Source organism: Aricia agestis, chromosome 12, assembly GCF_905147365.1.
Source record: "Aricia agestis chromosome 12, ilAriAges1.1, whole genome shotgun sequence".
NCBI classification, from domain to species: domain Eukaryota; kingdom Metazoa; phylum Arthropoda; class Insecta; order Lepidoptera; family Lycaenidae; genus Aricia; species Aricia agestis.
In genome coordinates, this window is record NC_056417.1 from 13202156 (window position 1) to 13219447 (window position 17292).

Consider the following 17292-nt stretch of genomic DNA (forward strand, 5'->3'; position numbering starts at 1 on the left):
CTTTTAAAAGCCAATAACAAACAAATACCAAACCTTGAAGTATACTACAACCTTTATAATAAAGAGTTAGAGTAGTAAATTTTGGCCCAAAAAGACAAATTTATAAAAATGGGACATTTGAACTTTTTAAATTTTGCCTATTAAATACATATATACGTGGGAGAGCCATACTTCGGCACGAATGGGCCGGCTCGACCGGAGAAATACCACTTACTCATAGAAAACCGGCGTGAAACAGCGCTTGCGCTGTGTTTCGCCGAGTGAGTGAGTTTACCGGAGGCCCAATCCCCTACCCTTTTCCCTTCCCTACTCTCCCCTATTCCCTTCCCTTCGCTACCCTCCCTTATTACCCTATTCCCTCTTAAAAGGCCGGCAACGCACCTGCAGCTCTTCTGATGCTGCGAGTGTCCATGGGCGACGGAAGTTGCTTCTCGTTTGCCCCCTTATTTCATAAAAAAAAAAAACAATTATCCTGCTTCCCGGGTCAAAGTGATCTAAACGTAAATAATTTAAAGTCAATAATATTAATTTGGCAATGTATTAAATTATTCCGCGATATTTGCTTTAAATAAAACTATTATGATATTGAATCGTAACGCAGTCTTATGTGCAATACTCATCAAGCTTATACCCAAAATACAGAATAGACGTGCTTGATGGCAATGAAAGCAAGGCAATTTAGGTATTAGGGCCGAGCTACACCGGAATGGCAGCGGCGAGGCGAGCACTTTCAGTTTCATATGATTTTATAAACTTTATCTTCATTATTGTAATACAATAAAATAAAATAAAAAATCGGTCGCTTGAAAAATCTACGGCCGCCCGTGGCCGCTCGTGGCCGCCGGCGGCCGCGATTTCTCAAGCGATACTATTATGTATTACAATAATGAAGATAAAGTTTAAAATCATATGACACTGAAAGTGCTCGCCTCGCCGCTGCCATTCCGGTAAAGCGCGGCCCTTAAGTAAAACAATTTTTGTTTTTGTACCACCGAAGAAATTGATTCCTAGACAGTGGACGGACCTATGTCATTTGGTCGGCTTAATATGTGAATGTAAGGCGTGATTTTTCGGCTGGGTTTGACATAAACATACCAAAGGGGTACGTAGATTTTGGTCGACCTACTGTCACCTATTGTGTTTTTTCGAAGATATTCAGAGCTGCCAAAGTTTTACCAATTTAAGATATTGCAACTTTGGCAGCTCGAATCTTCGAAATGTGACACTATGCGGTTTTGTCCAAGATTATTTTTTTGTTTGTATTGATGCTAGCTATCCATTTAAAAAAAAATATTCGTGAACGCGGAAAAACACAATGGCGGACAGTAGGTCGGCCAGGCTCCTTATAAAAATCTTCATACCCCTTACGTAGGTCCGCCATTTGCCTATGAATCAACTTCTCTGATAGTACAATTGCGTTTCCCTGTGTAACACAACGTAACTATGTCCCCCCACCCCCTTCTTTAAAACTTAACATAACACTTCCCTTATCCCCTCCCTACTCCCTAGTAACGCATCGCAACATTTATATATCCCCCTCTTGCGTTACGTAAGGGTTAAATCACACCGCAACGCGACGTGTAGATGTATTTCTAAATTTGAATGGATTTGACAGATTCGCAAGACGTATCACACAATTGAAATCTGTCAAATCCATACAAATGTAGAGCCAGTCCACACGGCGCGTAGCGTCAGCGTTGCGTCGACGCAGCGCTGCCGTTTGACGCATAGCCGACCACACGGGTGTGCGTCATCGCAGCGTTATAACGAAGCAGTCTTAACGTCAACCCCCCCTCCCGCTTCGTCTCAGGGCCCGGGGGCAACGGCAGCGCTGCGTCGACGCAACGCTGACGCAACGCGCCATGTGGACTGGCTCTGTCTACGCGTCGCGGTGTGGTCTCAATTGACCGTAACACTTGAATGCTTAGGCTACACATCCATGTGTTTTTCGTGCGCGGTCTTCTGGTGCCGCAGTCTGTGGTCGGAGCGCATAAACCGCACGCCGCAGTACTTGCACGGGTACCGCCGCTCGCGCGTGTGACTCACCATGTGGACTTTCAGGTATCTGAAAGTAGAAAACAAATTACTCGGTTTCGATCATAATCGATATGCCACATCAGCTATTATTATATACTTGGCATATCAAAGTAAATAGCATGTGTATGTGTCCCTTATACAAGGTATAACAAAACTAAGTGTCAAGTGATAATATTTTTGGGGTATGTATAGGTCCCCTGTGGCCTATATAGAGTTCGCTGTAAAAGTAGCAGCGCTGAAAGAGAAACTTTTTTTTTACCTTTGTATGGAAAAATTAATGACGCTTACCCATACAAATTACAAAAAAATTTGCTTTTTCAGAGTGGACTCCATATAAGGGACACATACACACCCTGAAGTATTATCACTTTGTTTTGTTACACCTTGTAAAGTATTCACTATAAAAATAGCAGTGCATAAAGAGTTACTTATAGTCTGTCAAAAAAGTGAAGAAATTAATATGGACGGACAGGCAGACAGACATGACGAATCTATTAGGGTTCCGTTTTTTGCCATTTGGCTACGGAACCCTAAAAAGTGGCAACATCGTAGTGTCATCCCTTTTTTTTCTTAGATTGATTTGAAAGGGATGACGCTACGATGTTGCCACTTTTTAATTTTTTCACTTTTTTGACAGACTATACTTTTACGTTTCTATGAGAAATATCTTAATGACATTAATTATTATTTATTAGCCTTTACCATAGACATAATATATTCCTAAAGACCAACAAAGAGTGCGAGAGAGAAGAAAATCCTTTATGGAATTATAACAAGATGAAAAGAGAGAGGCAGTCTAATGAAAATTGTAACAACTTTTATTTGACAGGTCGTCAAAAGTCGTCAATCGTTTTTATGCCCTTTCGGTATTTGCAATTTATTATTTAAATCGTATGTTATTTTTAACAAATACTATTATATATAACAATAATAACTTGTGCTGTGAGTGATTGCAGTGTAAATCATAGGAATAATCCTGAAAAATATACATTTCACACGTAATTAATCTTCATGTCCTAATTGCTATGATGTGTTTATTTTTGATATATTATGGTCTTTAGTTCTCTATTTCAAATAAAATATTGTGAATCCTCCCTTTTACTTTCATATTTTGCGTAACTAAAGGTACTATTGTTCCTATATTACACAAATTTTGAAGAAAAATTTTTCATCAAAATTTCTTACATATACGCTAGTGCTTGAATCAAATTTATCGATATGCTTATCGATATTTTACAATAACATAAATCTAAAATAAAAATCATTTACCTTTATATTTATCACCTTAAACCCGGCCGCACATTATCCGAAATTTCTGATCAGAAAAATTCGGACGCCCGGCGGAACGCACTCTGTTCATACATTTTGTTGTAGACCCATCATACTAAAAGAATTTCTGACGTGTCAAAATGTATGAGCGGGGCGGGGCGTCCGAATTTTAGTGATCACAAATTCGGATAGTGTGCGGCCGGACTAAAAGGACATATTATCTTATTTTAACTAATAGTATATTATAATATAGCTCATATAATATAACTACTATAATATAGAGTGACTCTAAAACTAGAGGAAGGTTTATATTTATATATCATAATCATTTGTTTTACAGATTCCCTCAAGATCCTCTAATAAGAGGAAAATGGCTGAAATTAATTGGGCGTGTTGGTTGGAATCCCAAGAAAAATTCAACAATATAGCAAACATTTCATTGAAAATTTTTAAAGAAAAATTAGAATAAATACTATTTTGGTTAAAGGAGCTATCCAAACTTTATTTGTGCCAGTAAGTTTGACATACTGTTGCACTTGTTACTGAAGCAATTATTAAAAATAAGCAATTATAAGCAATTAATGCTTTTTAGTTCATTTAAGATTATACTTATATGAACTAAAAAGTATTAAATAATCTTTATTCTGTACTCAATCTTCATAATTTTGAAGTCGGTACCAGTCCTAAGTATATAAGTTGCTGTTATACCTATTCTGTCAGAGAACTGGCGATTAGGTTAGCTGGTACCGATTGCAAAATAATGAAGATTGAGAACAGAATTATACTGAGTACAGAATAAGAATTATTTAATACTTTTTAGTTCATTTAAGTATAATATTACTATTGTCATTGCCTTGGAAGTCGGTTTTAATTTTTTGTTTAAAAATAATAATTTTACTCATTTAAGCTGTCCTTAACGTTTTCTATACTTACAGTTGGTGTAAATACTTTATTTCTGAACAAATCTAAAATAAAATATATTTTCAAAATACATGGTGCCTACCACCGGTTCGGTAACTAAGCCGACGAGAAGAACCGGCGTAAGAAACTCGCACGCCCACTTTTTACCAAAAAAAGTGAGAAAAAAAATTATCTTTTAAAACAAAATTTACAATGCTGTAACTAAAAATTATACAATGTAAACATAGATAGATACATAATAATAAGTCATGTAGAAGTAGCCTTGCAAGCAGTCATTCAGCATTCTACTCCCAAGATGTGCCATCAATTATGAAATCATTTTGGCTTTGGCACAAAACGTTATTTGACTACTTTTTTAAATTTATTAATCGAAAGATTTTGAACGTTTTCTGGGACCATATGTTCCCATTTGAATATCAAGGAGTCACTTCGATTTCTCATTGTTTCCATCACCAGACCACCACTTTTGTGAACATGATACCTACTCGGAACAATACAATGTACAGCAAAAGAAAAAAATTGAAAATCGGTTCATAAACGGCGGAGTAATCGTTGAACATACATAAAAATATATCCACAGGCGAACGTCTAGACTCCTCCTGTTTGGAAGTCGGTTCAAAATAATTGTAATAAAATATTATGATATTTTATAATATGTATTTAATTTAAGAATAAAATATAATATACTATGTGTGTTGTTTACTTTCAACGTTTACTTTCAATATAAGGACTGATTTACCAGATAGATTTTACCTGAGTAATAAATAAGTAACTTTATAATGTGTTAAGTGTAAATTATTTACCCCTATAAGAACCTCATGTCATAACATATCCGACGATTGAAAAATCATTCCAAAAGAAAATGTGTATCTACTTTTCAATCGTCACCTTTTTTTGCCAATTAAAATTTATGATACCTAATTTGAAATACAAATCTATCAAAGTTGCATATTATTTATTTCTTATAGAAACTCAGGTAAAATAACTCGAACGGACTAAACTATCGATAGCAAAATACTATACTATCGATAGTAAAATATACAACTCTAGCACACGCACACATTGACAGATCAAAAATGGTCACGCATTTTCGAGTTGTCAGGTGGTCTTTACGACAGTATATATTATGTCTATGGCCTTTACGATATTTTTTTTCTAGATAAGGAACATAAAAGGGACACAAAATAAATGCATAACTAGATGACGCCCGCAACTCCGTTGCGCCATGATTCGTTTATCGCGCAGGAACCGCACATTTTTGTGTCCTTTCCCAGGACTCAAAGTATACCAAACCATCACCAACATACCAAATTTCAGTAAAATCGATTCAGCGGTTAGGACGTGAAGAGGTAACAGACAGACAGACACACTTTCGCATTTATAATAATATTAAGTTTAAGTATGGATGTGGCTTAGTTCATACTATTTTATACAAAGAGTATAATGGTCCAGTGACTGCAGTCTCCCAACTGCGGTGTAGTATCGTGTGTCGCTCAGTGCGGTTCTAAGGGCAAAGGCTGGCTCACTTGGGATGTGCGAAGGTGTTATCACACAGCTGGCAGGGGTAGGCGCGTGTGGCGACGTGCGTCTCCTTGTGGTACCGCAGAGTCTGTTGCGTCTTGTAGAAGTTGCCGCACTCGTCGCACTTGAAGTTCTTCTCAGGGGAATGTGTTCTGCAAATAGTAACAGGTATTATTTTTATTACTAGCAACTCCATTTGGCTTTATATCGTCTGGCATGGGGGTATTACATTATCATTTATATTGGATCATTTCTATGATCATATACATATAGGATCCAATATATATGATCATTTGATCATATCTGCATACTACATTATCATATATCATTGATCCTATTTTACGTCATATGTGGTTTCAATAGCCAATGGAGAGCGCTAACGCTGACAGGTATTGACGTCAGGGTTACTAGATCTCAGAGAATTCGATTTGTCAAAAGACATCGTCATTTTTAATATGGCTTGTTTTTGTTATTTCAGCAAGATTATCCAAGAATATAATTAGAAAAATAATTACATTACATTATTTGAAACATATTATCAAACAAGAAATTAAAAACTCTTTTTTATATTAAATAACTGGCAACACCTATTTCTATGACCGTATTGGATCCAATCTCTCAGCAAATGTCAAAAATCTATGATCAAGGAAGAAATGAATCATATGTCTATATTACATTATCCAATATCATTGACTCAATGATCTCGGATACAATATATATGATAATCTAATATCCCCCATAAAAGTGAAGAAATTAAAAAGTGGCAACATCCCTTTTTTCTTAGATTTATTTGAAAGGGATGACACTACGATGTTGCCACTTTTTGATTTCTTCATTTTTATGACAGACTATAGTTGAGATATTTACAACAAATTTACCCTAACTAGTGTTGCTTTCTTTGACTGATAAGTTATTAAAGCCAGTTCAGCAGAACTGATAATGCCAGCCTCACTTATTAGAAAAGTAAACATTTTTAATGTTAAGACAATGTAATGTATGCCAAATTGAGCTAAACACATACCGAAGATGGACAAGCAAGTGGCTTTTCTTGAAGAATCCCTTTGAGCAAAACTGACATAGATGTGATTTTTCTTTCTCATGAACTCCTCTTCTGTAAGAAATAGAAATGACATAAATAATTATTCATATGATAAGTAATAATAATAATAATAATAATATTTTCCATGTTCCAAAGTATATGAATAGATGTTATTTTTATACTATTGTGCTGTCTTTCTTTTTAATATAATAAATCAAATAACATAAACAACACAATGATGGTATACTTACAAACTGGCACAAAGTCATGATAGTCCTCAAACATCAAGGAAAAAACTTACATATGAAATTGCAGGTTCTTTTTGGTGTAGAATGCTTTATCACAGTCAGGCTGGTCACACCTAAAGGGTTTGTGTTTCGCGTGCTTCATCAAGTGCACGTCGAGCTGGGACCGGCACACGAAGCTGCTCTCACACAGCACACACTTGTACGGCTTTGGCACTGTCTTGTGTGTGAGCTGCAGATGGCTCTTTAGACTCACTACATCTGTAAATATTTATTTTATGTATAGGTAACTGCGTGCTTCACAAATTTTGAATGTTATGATACATACTTTAAGAATAAGCCCGGGCGCGCACTAGCGGCCAAGCCGCGGCGGCCATCGAGATAGATAACTTAGTATGAAACCGCCATAGACGACGCTCACCTGGCCGCAATGCGACCAGCGGCCACACCATACATTCGATGGCCGCCGCGACCTGGCCGGTAGTGCGCGCCCGGGCTAAGGGTGTTTTTACTTAAGATTGCACAGAGATTTATAATCATCATTTTATTAATTTAATTTCAAATAATATATTATTTGGTTTATCTATGTTTTCTGTAATGCCATTTACGGCGGTTCCCAATATTTGATCTATCTCTGGTTTGGCCCTACTAGAGATAGAAATAGCTCACATTAGACATTAGAGACATATATTTTATGTCAATTGTGAGCAATAATTTACTTGAATGTTTAACGGCCATTCCCAATATTTGATCTATCTCTGGTTTTGCCCTACTAGAGATAGTAATAGCTCACATTAGACATTAGAGACATATATTTTATGTCAATTGTGAGCTATTACTATCTCTAGTAGGGCAAAACCAGAGATAGATCAAATATTGGGAATGGCCGTTAAACATTCAAGTAAATTATGATCTTGCGACTGGTAGAATATTTAGAAACAGAACATCTCTGTAAGCAAGATCATAAAATAAGCCTAAACTGTTTACGTAAAATAATATTTAAGCTTACCTTTATTACAAATATCACAGTGTTGCTTAATTCCTAAATGCCTGTGCCTGTAGTGTGCGTTCCTGCCACCGATAGTGTTAAATGTTTTCTCACACACCTTGCATGGGATTTTCTTCCGCTCCTCAAAAGATGTATGCGAGATCATGTGATCTCTCATATTCCTTACAACCTTGCCGCATATTTCACAGATCACAGACTTTTTGACACATTCATAAGTTTTATCTTTGTGTTTACCATTTTTTCTTTTAGCTTTTACTAGAAAAATGAGGCACTTTTGAATATGACTTATGTTATATAAAATATGCTTTAATTGCACAGGAAGAACTTTATAGTATATAAGTATATGAAATTTTATGAGCTTTCACTAACTTAATTTATAATAATAATATGAAAAAATGTATTTTAATATTCTTGTTGGTCTAAACCTATCCCTCTACAATATTAATAAATTACCTTTTTTTGCTTCATTTTCTTTCTCTTTGGCATCCTCATTATATTCATATTTAATTTTCTTTATTACACTAAGGAGCTCATTGTCAGAATCACTCTCATTCTTAACTAAAAACTCCTGTTTTAAATGAGATATCTCCAATTCATCATTATCAAAATCTGATATGTTCTCAAACTTTATGTCGGTACTGACTAATATTTTATTCTTATCTTCATCAAGCGATCTCCAATATTTGTCACTGTCTAGTGCAAGCGACTTAAACTTGTAGAAATCTATGATCTTCCCATAACATATCTCACATACTTTTGCATAATTATCACAATTTGACGGAATCTGTAAGGTTGCAAGTTTTTTTTAAATTCAGGGAGCGTTCATTAATACATAAGTAATTGAAAATAATAAGTATAAAATACATTTAAGTGGTAGTAAATGGCAAGTAGGTAGATGACTGTTAATAATATATTTATTGATATCAAATTTAGTTAGTGTGTGAGTTGTTTTTCTTTCTGTAGTTCAGAATCATATTTAATTTTGTATGCAGGATGCAATTATAATGTCATCATAAGGTAATTTAAAATAGCTCCTATTATTTATTACCTCTATACTCAAGCAAAAGAAAATTATATCAGAATATGATTTCAACTCATTTAGATCTTTGGGTAATTGACTGAAGTCCATTGCTTGGTCACTTAGTACCGATAGACATGTTCTACAGGAGCTCATCTTATTTTTAGTATATTTCCTATGCATCTAAATAATGAAATTTGAATACAATCATGTTTTATTGCAAGTAACAAGACGTGTAAACACAAAACACAAGCAAAAGCTAAAATATGAGCAATATTGACAGTTTTGACGTGTCCGTCATCTGACGTGTGACTGTCGGTGTCAAAGCTTTTTTTAAATAAAATGGTAAAAGACAAAAAATCAGCCAAGTGTGACTGGGATTCACACTTTATCATTGACAAATGACATAAGAAACAGCACTTTATAGAGCATAAATAGGCCAAAAATTGTGTTTTTTGTATTGTTACGTTTGTTGTATGCGTATTTGCTGTTTTATCGGCAACATTAATTTACAAATCTATGAAAATTTCAGAAGTCTAGCTGTAGCAGTTCCTGAGATACAGATAGACAGAAGAGTCTTAAGGCCCCATCCCCACTCGCGACGCCGCGGAATTTCCGCGAAACGTGAGTGTGGATCCGGTTCACATATTTTTCGCACTTCGCGGCTGGTTCGCCGACCGCATCCCCACTCGCGCGCGAACCGTGCGCGACGCCGCGGCGCCGCGAAATTCCTGCGAAGCATGAGTGAGAGATCCGATTCGAAATGGATTCGAATATGTTTCGCACCACTTTCGCACTTCGCGGCCCGTTCCCCGATTGTTGTCGGTTTTCTGTCCCGCGACAAAGAGATTTTTTTAAAATCTTTATTTTAATAAGCGCTTTTGCCATACAAGACATGCCAGCATTGTTTAGTGAACAGTTAAGAGGATACACCAGGGGCTAGAGAAATGAAAAAAAAGTACGTGTAATATCTATAGCTGTCTCCCTTACCTCAAGCCTATACCGCAGAACGCGATAGAGACAACTGCAGAAAATCCAGAAAATCAACGATTCGTTGTCCCCTGATTCCTTCTCCAAAACTTAACCGATTTAAGTAGTTTTTTCATTAAAGATTAAAAAAAGGATTGAGCTGTGTTCCTATGTTTTGCTTTTTTTGTATAATCTAGCCAAATCTGTTTTCTGGACGTTTGAACACAGCGGAAAATCTGGCCATTTTTTTTGGGTTTTTGAACGTTCATATCTTATTTAATAATTAAATTATGAAAAAAAAGAAAACATAGGGACATTGTATTAGTGGCCGTAGATATTCAGGAAAAAAATTATAACTCTACTTGCATTATCCAGGGAGGAAACAGGGGACAACGTTTGTATGGAAAAAAGGGCGGTGTGGACTCCTCTTAATACAATATATACAGTCTGTCAAGAAAGAGTAGACGCGCGGAGTTTTGCTGGGAATACGAAAGAGTGACGTTGTGTTTTTGTATTATTTTCCTAAAATTGTGTTATTTCGGTTTTTAATGTGTAATGTTGGTAAAATATTAACCATTAAAAATTCGATGTCGTGCACAAGTGTGGGAAAGTGATACAACTTCAAGAAACGTGCCATTTTGAGTTCCCTCCATTACTTTCGCCTTTATCATATTATTATAGCTTCATTCATTATGAGATCACGTACTCGTCATTTTGAATGAAATTCGTAAATTGTAATACGAATTACGACGTCCTCACTCGACCGCGGTGGGGCGTCGACTGTCGTATCGCCAACGTGTAGAGGCGTACCGCCATCGCTGGGCCATCATCCTTTGACGTGCGGCCGAAAAACCGACACCGCCGCCATTCCACGGCAATCGCTGGCGCCATCGGCCATTTTACACCACTACGTCCTCCTCACGCTGGCCCATCGTGATGGCCCACTACGCTGGCCCATCGTGTAGAGCCGCAATAACATTATTTTGCCCAGTTTTTTAGCAATTAATGATGGTATTACCGATAGTTGTCTACCCATAGGCCATACGCCATCTAGTTACTAAATTGAAATTGGTTTCAGTTCGGTTGGGGGGCCCTCTGTAATCACGGGGCTCTGGGCTGCAGTCCAAAAAGCCATTAGGTAGATCCGCCCCTGGAAAGTTTGTATGGATGTATGGATGTTTGTTACTCTTTTACTCAAAAACTACTGAACGGATATTAATGAAACTTTACAATAATAATTATAGCTTTTACATTATACTCATATATATATCACTACCATAAACCATTATTTTAATTTCAGTCTCGAAATAATTATTCCTAGAATTCAAAAGAAGGTTCATATTAGGAGGGAGGTGATACGAAGTTCACCGGGTCATCTGGTGAAGTCATAAATTATTAAAAATTGACGTTTTACATTGACGCAATAGTTAATGCTAACACGTCCATCTTGAACGACGTTTAGGGCCCCTAAGCAGTATTAGCCCAGGGCCCCACAAATTCAAGATCCGCCCCTGCCCTCCAAAACTCCATCGAAAGTTTTAGTAAGGGGTACCTACTACTTTACTAAAACAATTGACTTGACTCGTTGACTTTACTGACTACTTTTTAGACTTTTGACTTGACGATCATCTGGAAAAACAACTTTAAATTTTGTAAACTTTTCACGAAAAAATATTTTTACCGCCATATTTTACTTGACACTGGCCATGGTTAAAAAGCCGAGCGCCATATTATGAAAAAAAAGGAGACGCGCGGGAAATTTTTCAAAAAGAACGCTTATTATATTTTAAATATTATCAGCTTGCACATATTTTTCATCTCGAATTATTATTAGCAGTAGCCACGGATGGTTGTATTATATGTTTTTGGTGCCACAGTTTTACTATAAAAATGAATGTTGATTGGAATAATAACTTAGAACTTTTATTCATTGAATATTTTCGTGCTGAGCCCGTGTTGTGGGACATAAGTTCGAAAGATTATAAAAATAAAACTGAACAGCACGATATGATACGAATTAGCACTATTATGGAAATTCCAATAAATGAATTAAAAAAGAAAAAAGATTCACTGATGTCTAGTTATAGAAGCTACAAGGGGAAAGTTAAGAAATCTGCTCAGTCGGGAGCTGGTGTCGATGATATTTATCAGCCTATTTGGTTTGCATACGATGCAATGAATGATTTTTTGGGAGATAGCCTGACAGCTAAAAAAACTATCAATACTATATATAGTTTGAGCATATCTTATTCCATAAAATACTGTTTGTGAAAACTCCACCATCACTTATTCTACCTTGGCAACCAATGTCAGCAAATATAAAATTGTATTCACTATCAACTAATGCCAGTGATACTATACTATAGGTCCTTTTATAATTATATTATAAAAGTATTGAGTATTGAGAACCGGAATTGAATGGACAGTTAAGAACAATATGTTTGCCATCAATAGATCCAACGGCTCGAGGAAAATTTTTCGCAAATCCTCTTGCAATACGCAGCCACTCCTCTGGACAAGATGGTATCTGCAACAAAAATAACGTCGATTTATTTACTTTTGCATTGTAAATGCAAAAGCGTGTCTATCTGTCTGTTTGATACCTCGTCACACCCAAACCGCTAAACCGATTTTGCTAAAATTTTGTATGGAAATATCTTGAGTTCCGGGAATGAACATAAGATACTTTTTATTCCGGCAAAATGTACGGTTCCCGCGCGATAAACGAATTTTGGCGCAACCGAGTTGTGGACATCATCTAATATTATTAAAGTATATATTATATTATAGAACCTTTACGATAAAAAAGTATGTGGTTAGCCTAATAATACTAATTGTGCGTGTTTTTGTAGGAAAGTCCAGAAGCAAATATTGAGACCATAGAAGATAGCAGCCGCCGACGCAAAACCCCATCAGAAGTTGCAGAAGCAGGAGATATTGTAAAATAGATGCTCTCGCCACCTTTAAATCAACTTTACAAAAGACCCAACAGCCTGTTCAAGAAGATGATTGCGATTTATACGGAAAATTACTGGCGAAGAAACTGCGAAAATTATCCGAAAATAAAAAATTGCAGTTGATGCATGACATTGATGGAGTGTATTTACGGTATAAATTCGAAGATAGGACGACTCATTCACCGCCTCAATTTCATGAACCAAGACCAGGCACTTCATCACCTTCAAAGTCTCCATTGCATTATCATTCAGAATCAAAATACCCAGTTAAAGAAAAAACAAGTATTATCAGCCCCACCTTCCAACAGGGGCGGATCTTGAATTTGTGGGGCCCTGGGCTAATACTGCTTAGGGGCCCTACCTAATTGCTCAACTAATTGTCATTTTGACAAGAAACTGTTTTCTATAGTGATGTAGGTATATCTATATTCTATACTAATCTATACTAATAATATTGTAATGATCTATACTATATTAGGGTTGCCAGGTCGCGTATTGCCAAACTGTATACTGACCCAGACCGGGGTTGCTCTGAGTTCGATCGCAGTTTGCCTTTATAGTTGAAGAGCAAACTGTATACCTATTCAGAGCGTGTCTGAATCGAAATACATTTTGCTTTAAAATACTTGAGCAAAATACATACGAGTCCAGACGTCCATACTTTTCGGCGATTGATTTACATTTACTTTAATTATGATTATACATGATTACACAAATTTATGTATTAAATACACTTTATTTTTCAATATCGACCCCTTTCTGTGACCCCTTTAGTAAGAAATGTAGTAAAAGCCTAAATTCGATGTTACAATACAGGCAAAAAACAAAAATAGTAATTATGACATTTTTCTGTTCTTGATTCATTAATTTATTTGTTGTTGATTGAAGGAACCCTTTATTATTTTCAGTGAACATCGATTACAAATAGGTACAATTTATTGTGTCAGTCAGTACATCTTTCTTATGAAAAATTAATAAATACTGTTATTGGAAACACTTACATTTTTTTTAACAGCCTGTACCTATAATTGTTACAGTTCAAATTTTTACAGTTCAAATTTTTCAAAATACTTACTCGTACAACGGGTTTTCTTTCGTTAAGTATAACCCAAAATAATTCACAATAGGTATGTTTAAGGGAAAGTTGTTCAGTTTCACGGATAGGTATAACAACCACACACAACAACATAACAAAAATATACGGGAAATTATTAAACACATTGTATAGGTAGTTACAGATATTCGCATGTCACAGTTTGCTTTACATACAAGCGAGCAAAGTGCATACCTACTCAGATTGGTCCGAGCTCGTATATACTTTGCTCCAATTTTCAATGAGCGCGACGTAGTTCAGTACAGACTATGGGCGTCTGGGTCAGTATACAGTTTGGCAATACGCTGCCAGGTCGCTTAGCCAAAAAGCCGGACAAAGGAGCCAGCTTGGCCGGACATTTGTACAAAAAAGTCCTGCTATCGAGTACTTAGAATCATTGAAATCAGTGTAGGAATACGTTCGTAATCTTCTTTTTTTTTTTTTTTATTAAATAAGGGGGCAAACGAGCAAACGGGTCACCTGATGGTAAGCAACTACCGTCGCCCATGGACACTCGCAACATCAGAAGAGCTGCAGGTGCGTTGCCGGCCTTTTAAGAAGGTATACGCTCTTTTCTTGAAGGTTTGCAGGTCGTATCGGTCCGGAAATACTGCTGGTGACAGCCCATTCCAGAGTTTTACAGTGCGCGGCAGAAAGTTACGCGAAAAACGCAATGTGGAAGACTGCCACTCATCAAGGTGATGAGGATGGTATGTTTTTCGCGTGGGACGATAGCGAAAAGTTGCAGGTGGTATGATTCCGAACAATTCCTCAGAGCACTCCCCGTGATACAACCGATAGAGGATGCAGAGTGAAGCTACATCTCGGCGTAATTCCAGGGGGTCCAAGCTGTTTGAAACACTATGGCAGTCAACAATTCGAGCAGCCCTTCGTTGGATACGATCCAGAGGGAGCAGTTGGTATTTTGGCGCCCCTGCCCAGAGATGAGAACAATATTCCATATGAGGCCGAACCTGCGCCTTGTAGAGTTGTAGGCGTTGGTCCGGACTGAAGTACTGTATCGCTCTGTTAAGAACGCCAAGCTTCTTCGAGGCTAATTTGGCCTTACCCTCAAGATGATATCGGAACTGGACTTCGCTCGATATGTTGACGCCAAGTATCTCAATGCTAGGGGAGATGGTTAAAGATGTGCCCTCGAAACGATTCTGTTTTATTAAAAACAATTTTACATACAATTTTACATTTTATTAGGTGTAAAACCTTCTAAAAATAGTAGATTTTCATATAAAATTATCGATTCAAAGCTCATGGATGGATTTTCAATTGTGTTAGTAACGCTAAAACTCGAAAACGGCTGAACGGATTGAGCTAATTTTAGTCTTAAAATATTCGTAGAAATCCAGGGAAGGTTTTAAAGTGACACGAAGTTCACCGGGACAGCTAGTAATATTATAATTGGGAAGAGTTTGTTAGTTTTTTTGAACGCGCTAATCTCAGGAACTACTGGTCCGATTTGAAAAATTCTTTCAGTGTTAGATAGCCCATTTATCGAGGAAGGCTATAGGCTATATTTTATTGCGCTAAAACTAATAGAAGCGAAGAAAGAGAGGAAAATGTTGAAAAAAACGTTCCGCGCGGCTTCGCCCACGTAAATTAGATATTTTACAGACAAATTAGTCCACAAAAAATAGCCTATGATCCTTTACGTGGTCTTTTTCTTATCTGTGCCAAATAACAGAAAAATCGATGCTCCAGTCTGCCTAGCATACGCCAACGAGATATCTTACTCTACATGTTTTCTCGATATTTGATGGTTTGTCTCTTCATCTCTATTGATCCTAGCATGACAAACATTTTTTCTCGCGTAGATCTATCATCGAAATAACCCATTTTTATAGAGTTTTGTCGAGATAATGTCGAGATTTTGACATTATGAGACGAGTTGTTTTTAATTATCTCGAGAGTGAGATATCTCGTTGGCGTATGCTAGGCAGGCAGTAGTTAGTGAGTTATCTCAAATATTTTCCCCCGTTTTTCCATAATTTCCTCTATTTCTTAGCTCCTGTTAGTCTTAGCGTAATAAAATATAGCTCATAGCCTCCCTAGATAAATGGTCTATCCAACACTGAAAGGATATTTCAAATCGGACCAGTTCTTCCTGAGATTAGCGCGTTTAAATAAGCCCTGTCAAATAATTTCTCCTCGTTTTTTTCACATTTTCCTCTATTTCTTCTATATAATTTTTATTATTGACAATATCGTCTATTGGTTTCAGTTCGGTTGGGGGCCCTCTGTATTCGCGGGGCCCTGGGCTGCAGCCCAAAAAGCCATATAGTAGATCCGCCCCTGCCTTCCAAAATTGTAATTAAAGCCAACCAGCTTTTTCGTTTATCAGATTATCCTGTCCATTATCTGGAGAACCAAAGTTCAAACACTTCTCATGATTATCATGATCAAACCCAAGATGATACAGAACAACAAGAGTGAAACATTAATTACATTGTTCAAAATTATAATTAATATTAAATTGATTTGATTTATGTCCTTACTTTAATTTCATCCTTCATCACTTTACATAGGGCCTGGCAAACTTCTGGTATAATTTTTGCTATTACTTGTGGTGAAACTTTGAGCAAAAAATGAAGGCTTTCATAGTCGTCTCCTCTTGCTAAGTATCTCAGTGTTATAACAAGACGTATCCGGGCAGTAATTGGGTGTCTTGTTTTGAGATTCGTGTTGAAATTTGGCTAAGCAAGTATTCAAAATCACGTAATGACATCCGAGAGAACTTTTTAAATTCATCTGAAGGTTCCGAAACTAGATCATTCAACAGATTTTCCATAGTAGCACTGAAACAAAAGTTATCTCGTTTTAGTTTTTAGGGTTCCGTACCCAAAGGGTAAAAACGGAACCCTATTACTAAGACTTCGTTGTCTGTCCGTCTGTAACTCAAGAACGGCTATAGCTAGACTTCTAAAATTTTCACAGATTATGTATATCTGCTGCCGCTATAACAATAAATACTAAAAATAAAATAAAGTTAATATTTAAGGGGGGCTTCCATACAAGAAACGTGTTTTTTGGCCTTTTTAGCTTGTAATCAATAATGGTAACAGCTAGGCACTTGAAATTTTCACAAAAAACTTAATTGTATTGTTACTTTAATAATTAATAATAAAATTAAATAAAAGTAAATATTTAAGGGGGCTCTCATACAAAAAACACAATTTGTTGTCTAATTTCGCTCTATACC

The 17292-nt window shown here is 36.5% G+C and overlaps 2 protein-coding genes across 2 annotated transcripts; one reads left to right on the forward strand and one right to left on the reverse strand.

The window, feature by feature from the left end:
* Positions 1 to 1880: 1880 nt before the first annotated feature.
* On the reverse strand, positions 1881 to 9297 carry LOC121732791 (zinc finger protein 431-like). Its single transcript, XM_042122769.1, has 7 exons — positions 9090 to 9297; positions 8495 to 8825; positions 8042 to 8296; positions 7089 to 7293; positions 6770 to 6859; positions 5754 to 5900; positions 1881 to 2065 (listed from the first exon to the last, which is right to left on the reverse strand). The coding sequence occupies exons 1-7, from the start codon at positions 9240 to 9242 to the stop codon at positions 1930 to 1932; spliced, it is 1317 nt and encodes a 438-aa protein (XP_041978703.1). The 5' UTR covers positions 9243 to 9297; the 3' UTR covers positions 1881 to 1929.
* Positions 9298 to 11936: 2639 nt separating this feature from the next.
* Positions 11937 to 16526, forward strand: LOC121732732. Its single transcript, XM_042122686.1, has 4 exons — positions 11937 to 12261; positions 12532 to 12551; positions 12922 to 13267; positions 16435 to 16526. Exons 1-4 carry the CDS (start codon positions 12036 to 12038, stop codon positions 16524 to 16526), a joined length of 684 nt encoding a protein of 227 aa, XP_041978620.1. The 5' UTR covers positions 11937 to 12035.
* The last annotated feature ends 766 nt before the right edge of the window (positions 16527 to 17292 follow it).

What these genes read in the sequence shown, in the direction of transcription:
- LOC121732732 (XM_042122686.1), top strand. Translation starts at nt 12,036, where the DNA reads ATGATACGAATTAGCACTATTATGGAAATTCCAATAAATGAATTAAAA. An exon ending in AACTATCAATACTATATATA is followed by an intron (nt 12,262 to 12,531) that starts GTTTGAGCATAT and finishes TGCAATACGCAG; the next exon opens with CCACTCCTCTGGACAAGATG. An exon ending in CCCAGTTAAAGAAAAAACAA is followed by an intron (nt 13,268 to 16,434) that starts GTATTATCAGCC and finishes TTCGTTTATCAG; the next exon opens with ATTATCCTGTCCATTATCTG.
- LOC121732791 (XM_042122769.1), bottom strand. Translation starts at nt 9,242, where the DNA reads ATGCATAGGAAATATACTAAAAATAAGATGAGCTCCTGTAGAACATGT. An exon ending in TCTTTTGCTTGAGTATAGAG is followed by an intron (nt 8,826 to 9,089) that starts GTAATAAATAAT and finishes GCAACCTTACAG; the next exon opens with ATTCCGTCAAATTGTGATAA. An exon ending in CACTTGCTTGTCCATCTTCG is followed by an intron (nt 5,901 to 6,769) that starts GTATGTGTTTAG and finishes TACTATTTGCAG; the next exon opens with AACACATTCCCCTGAGAAGA.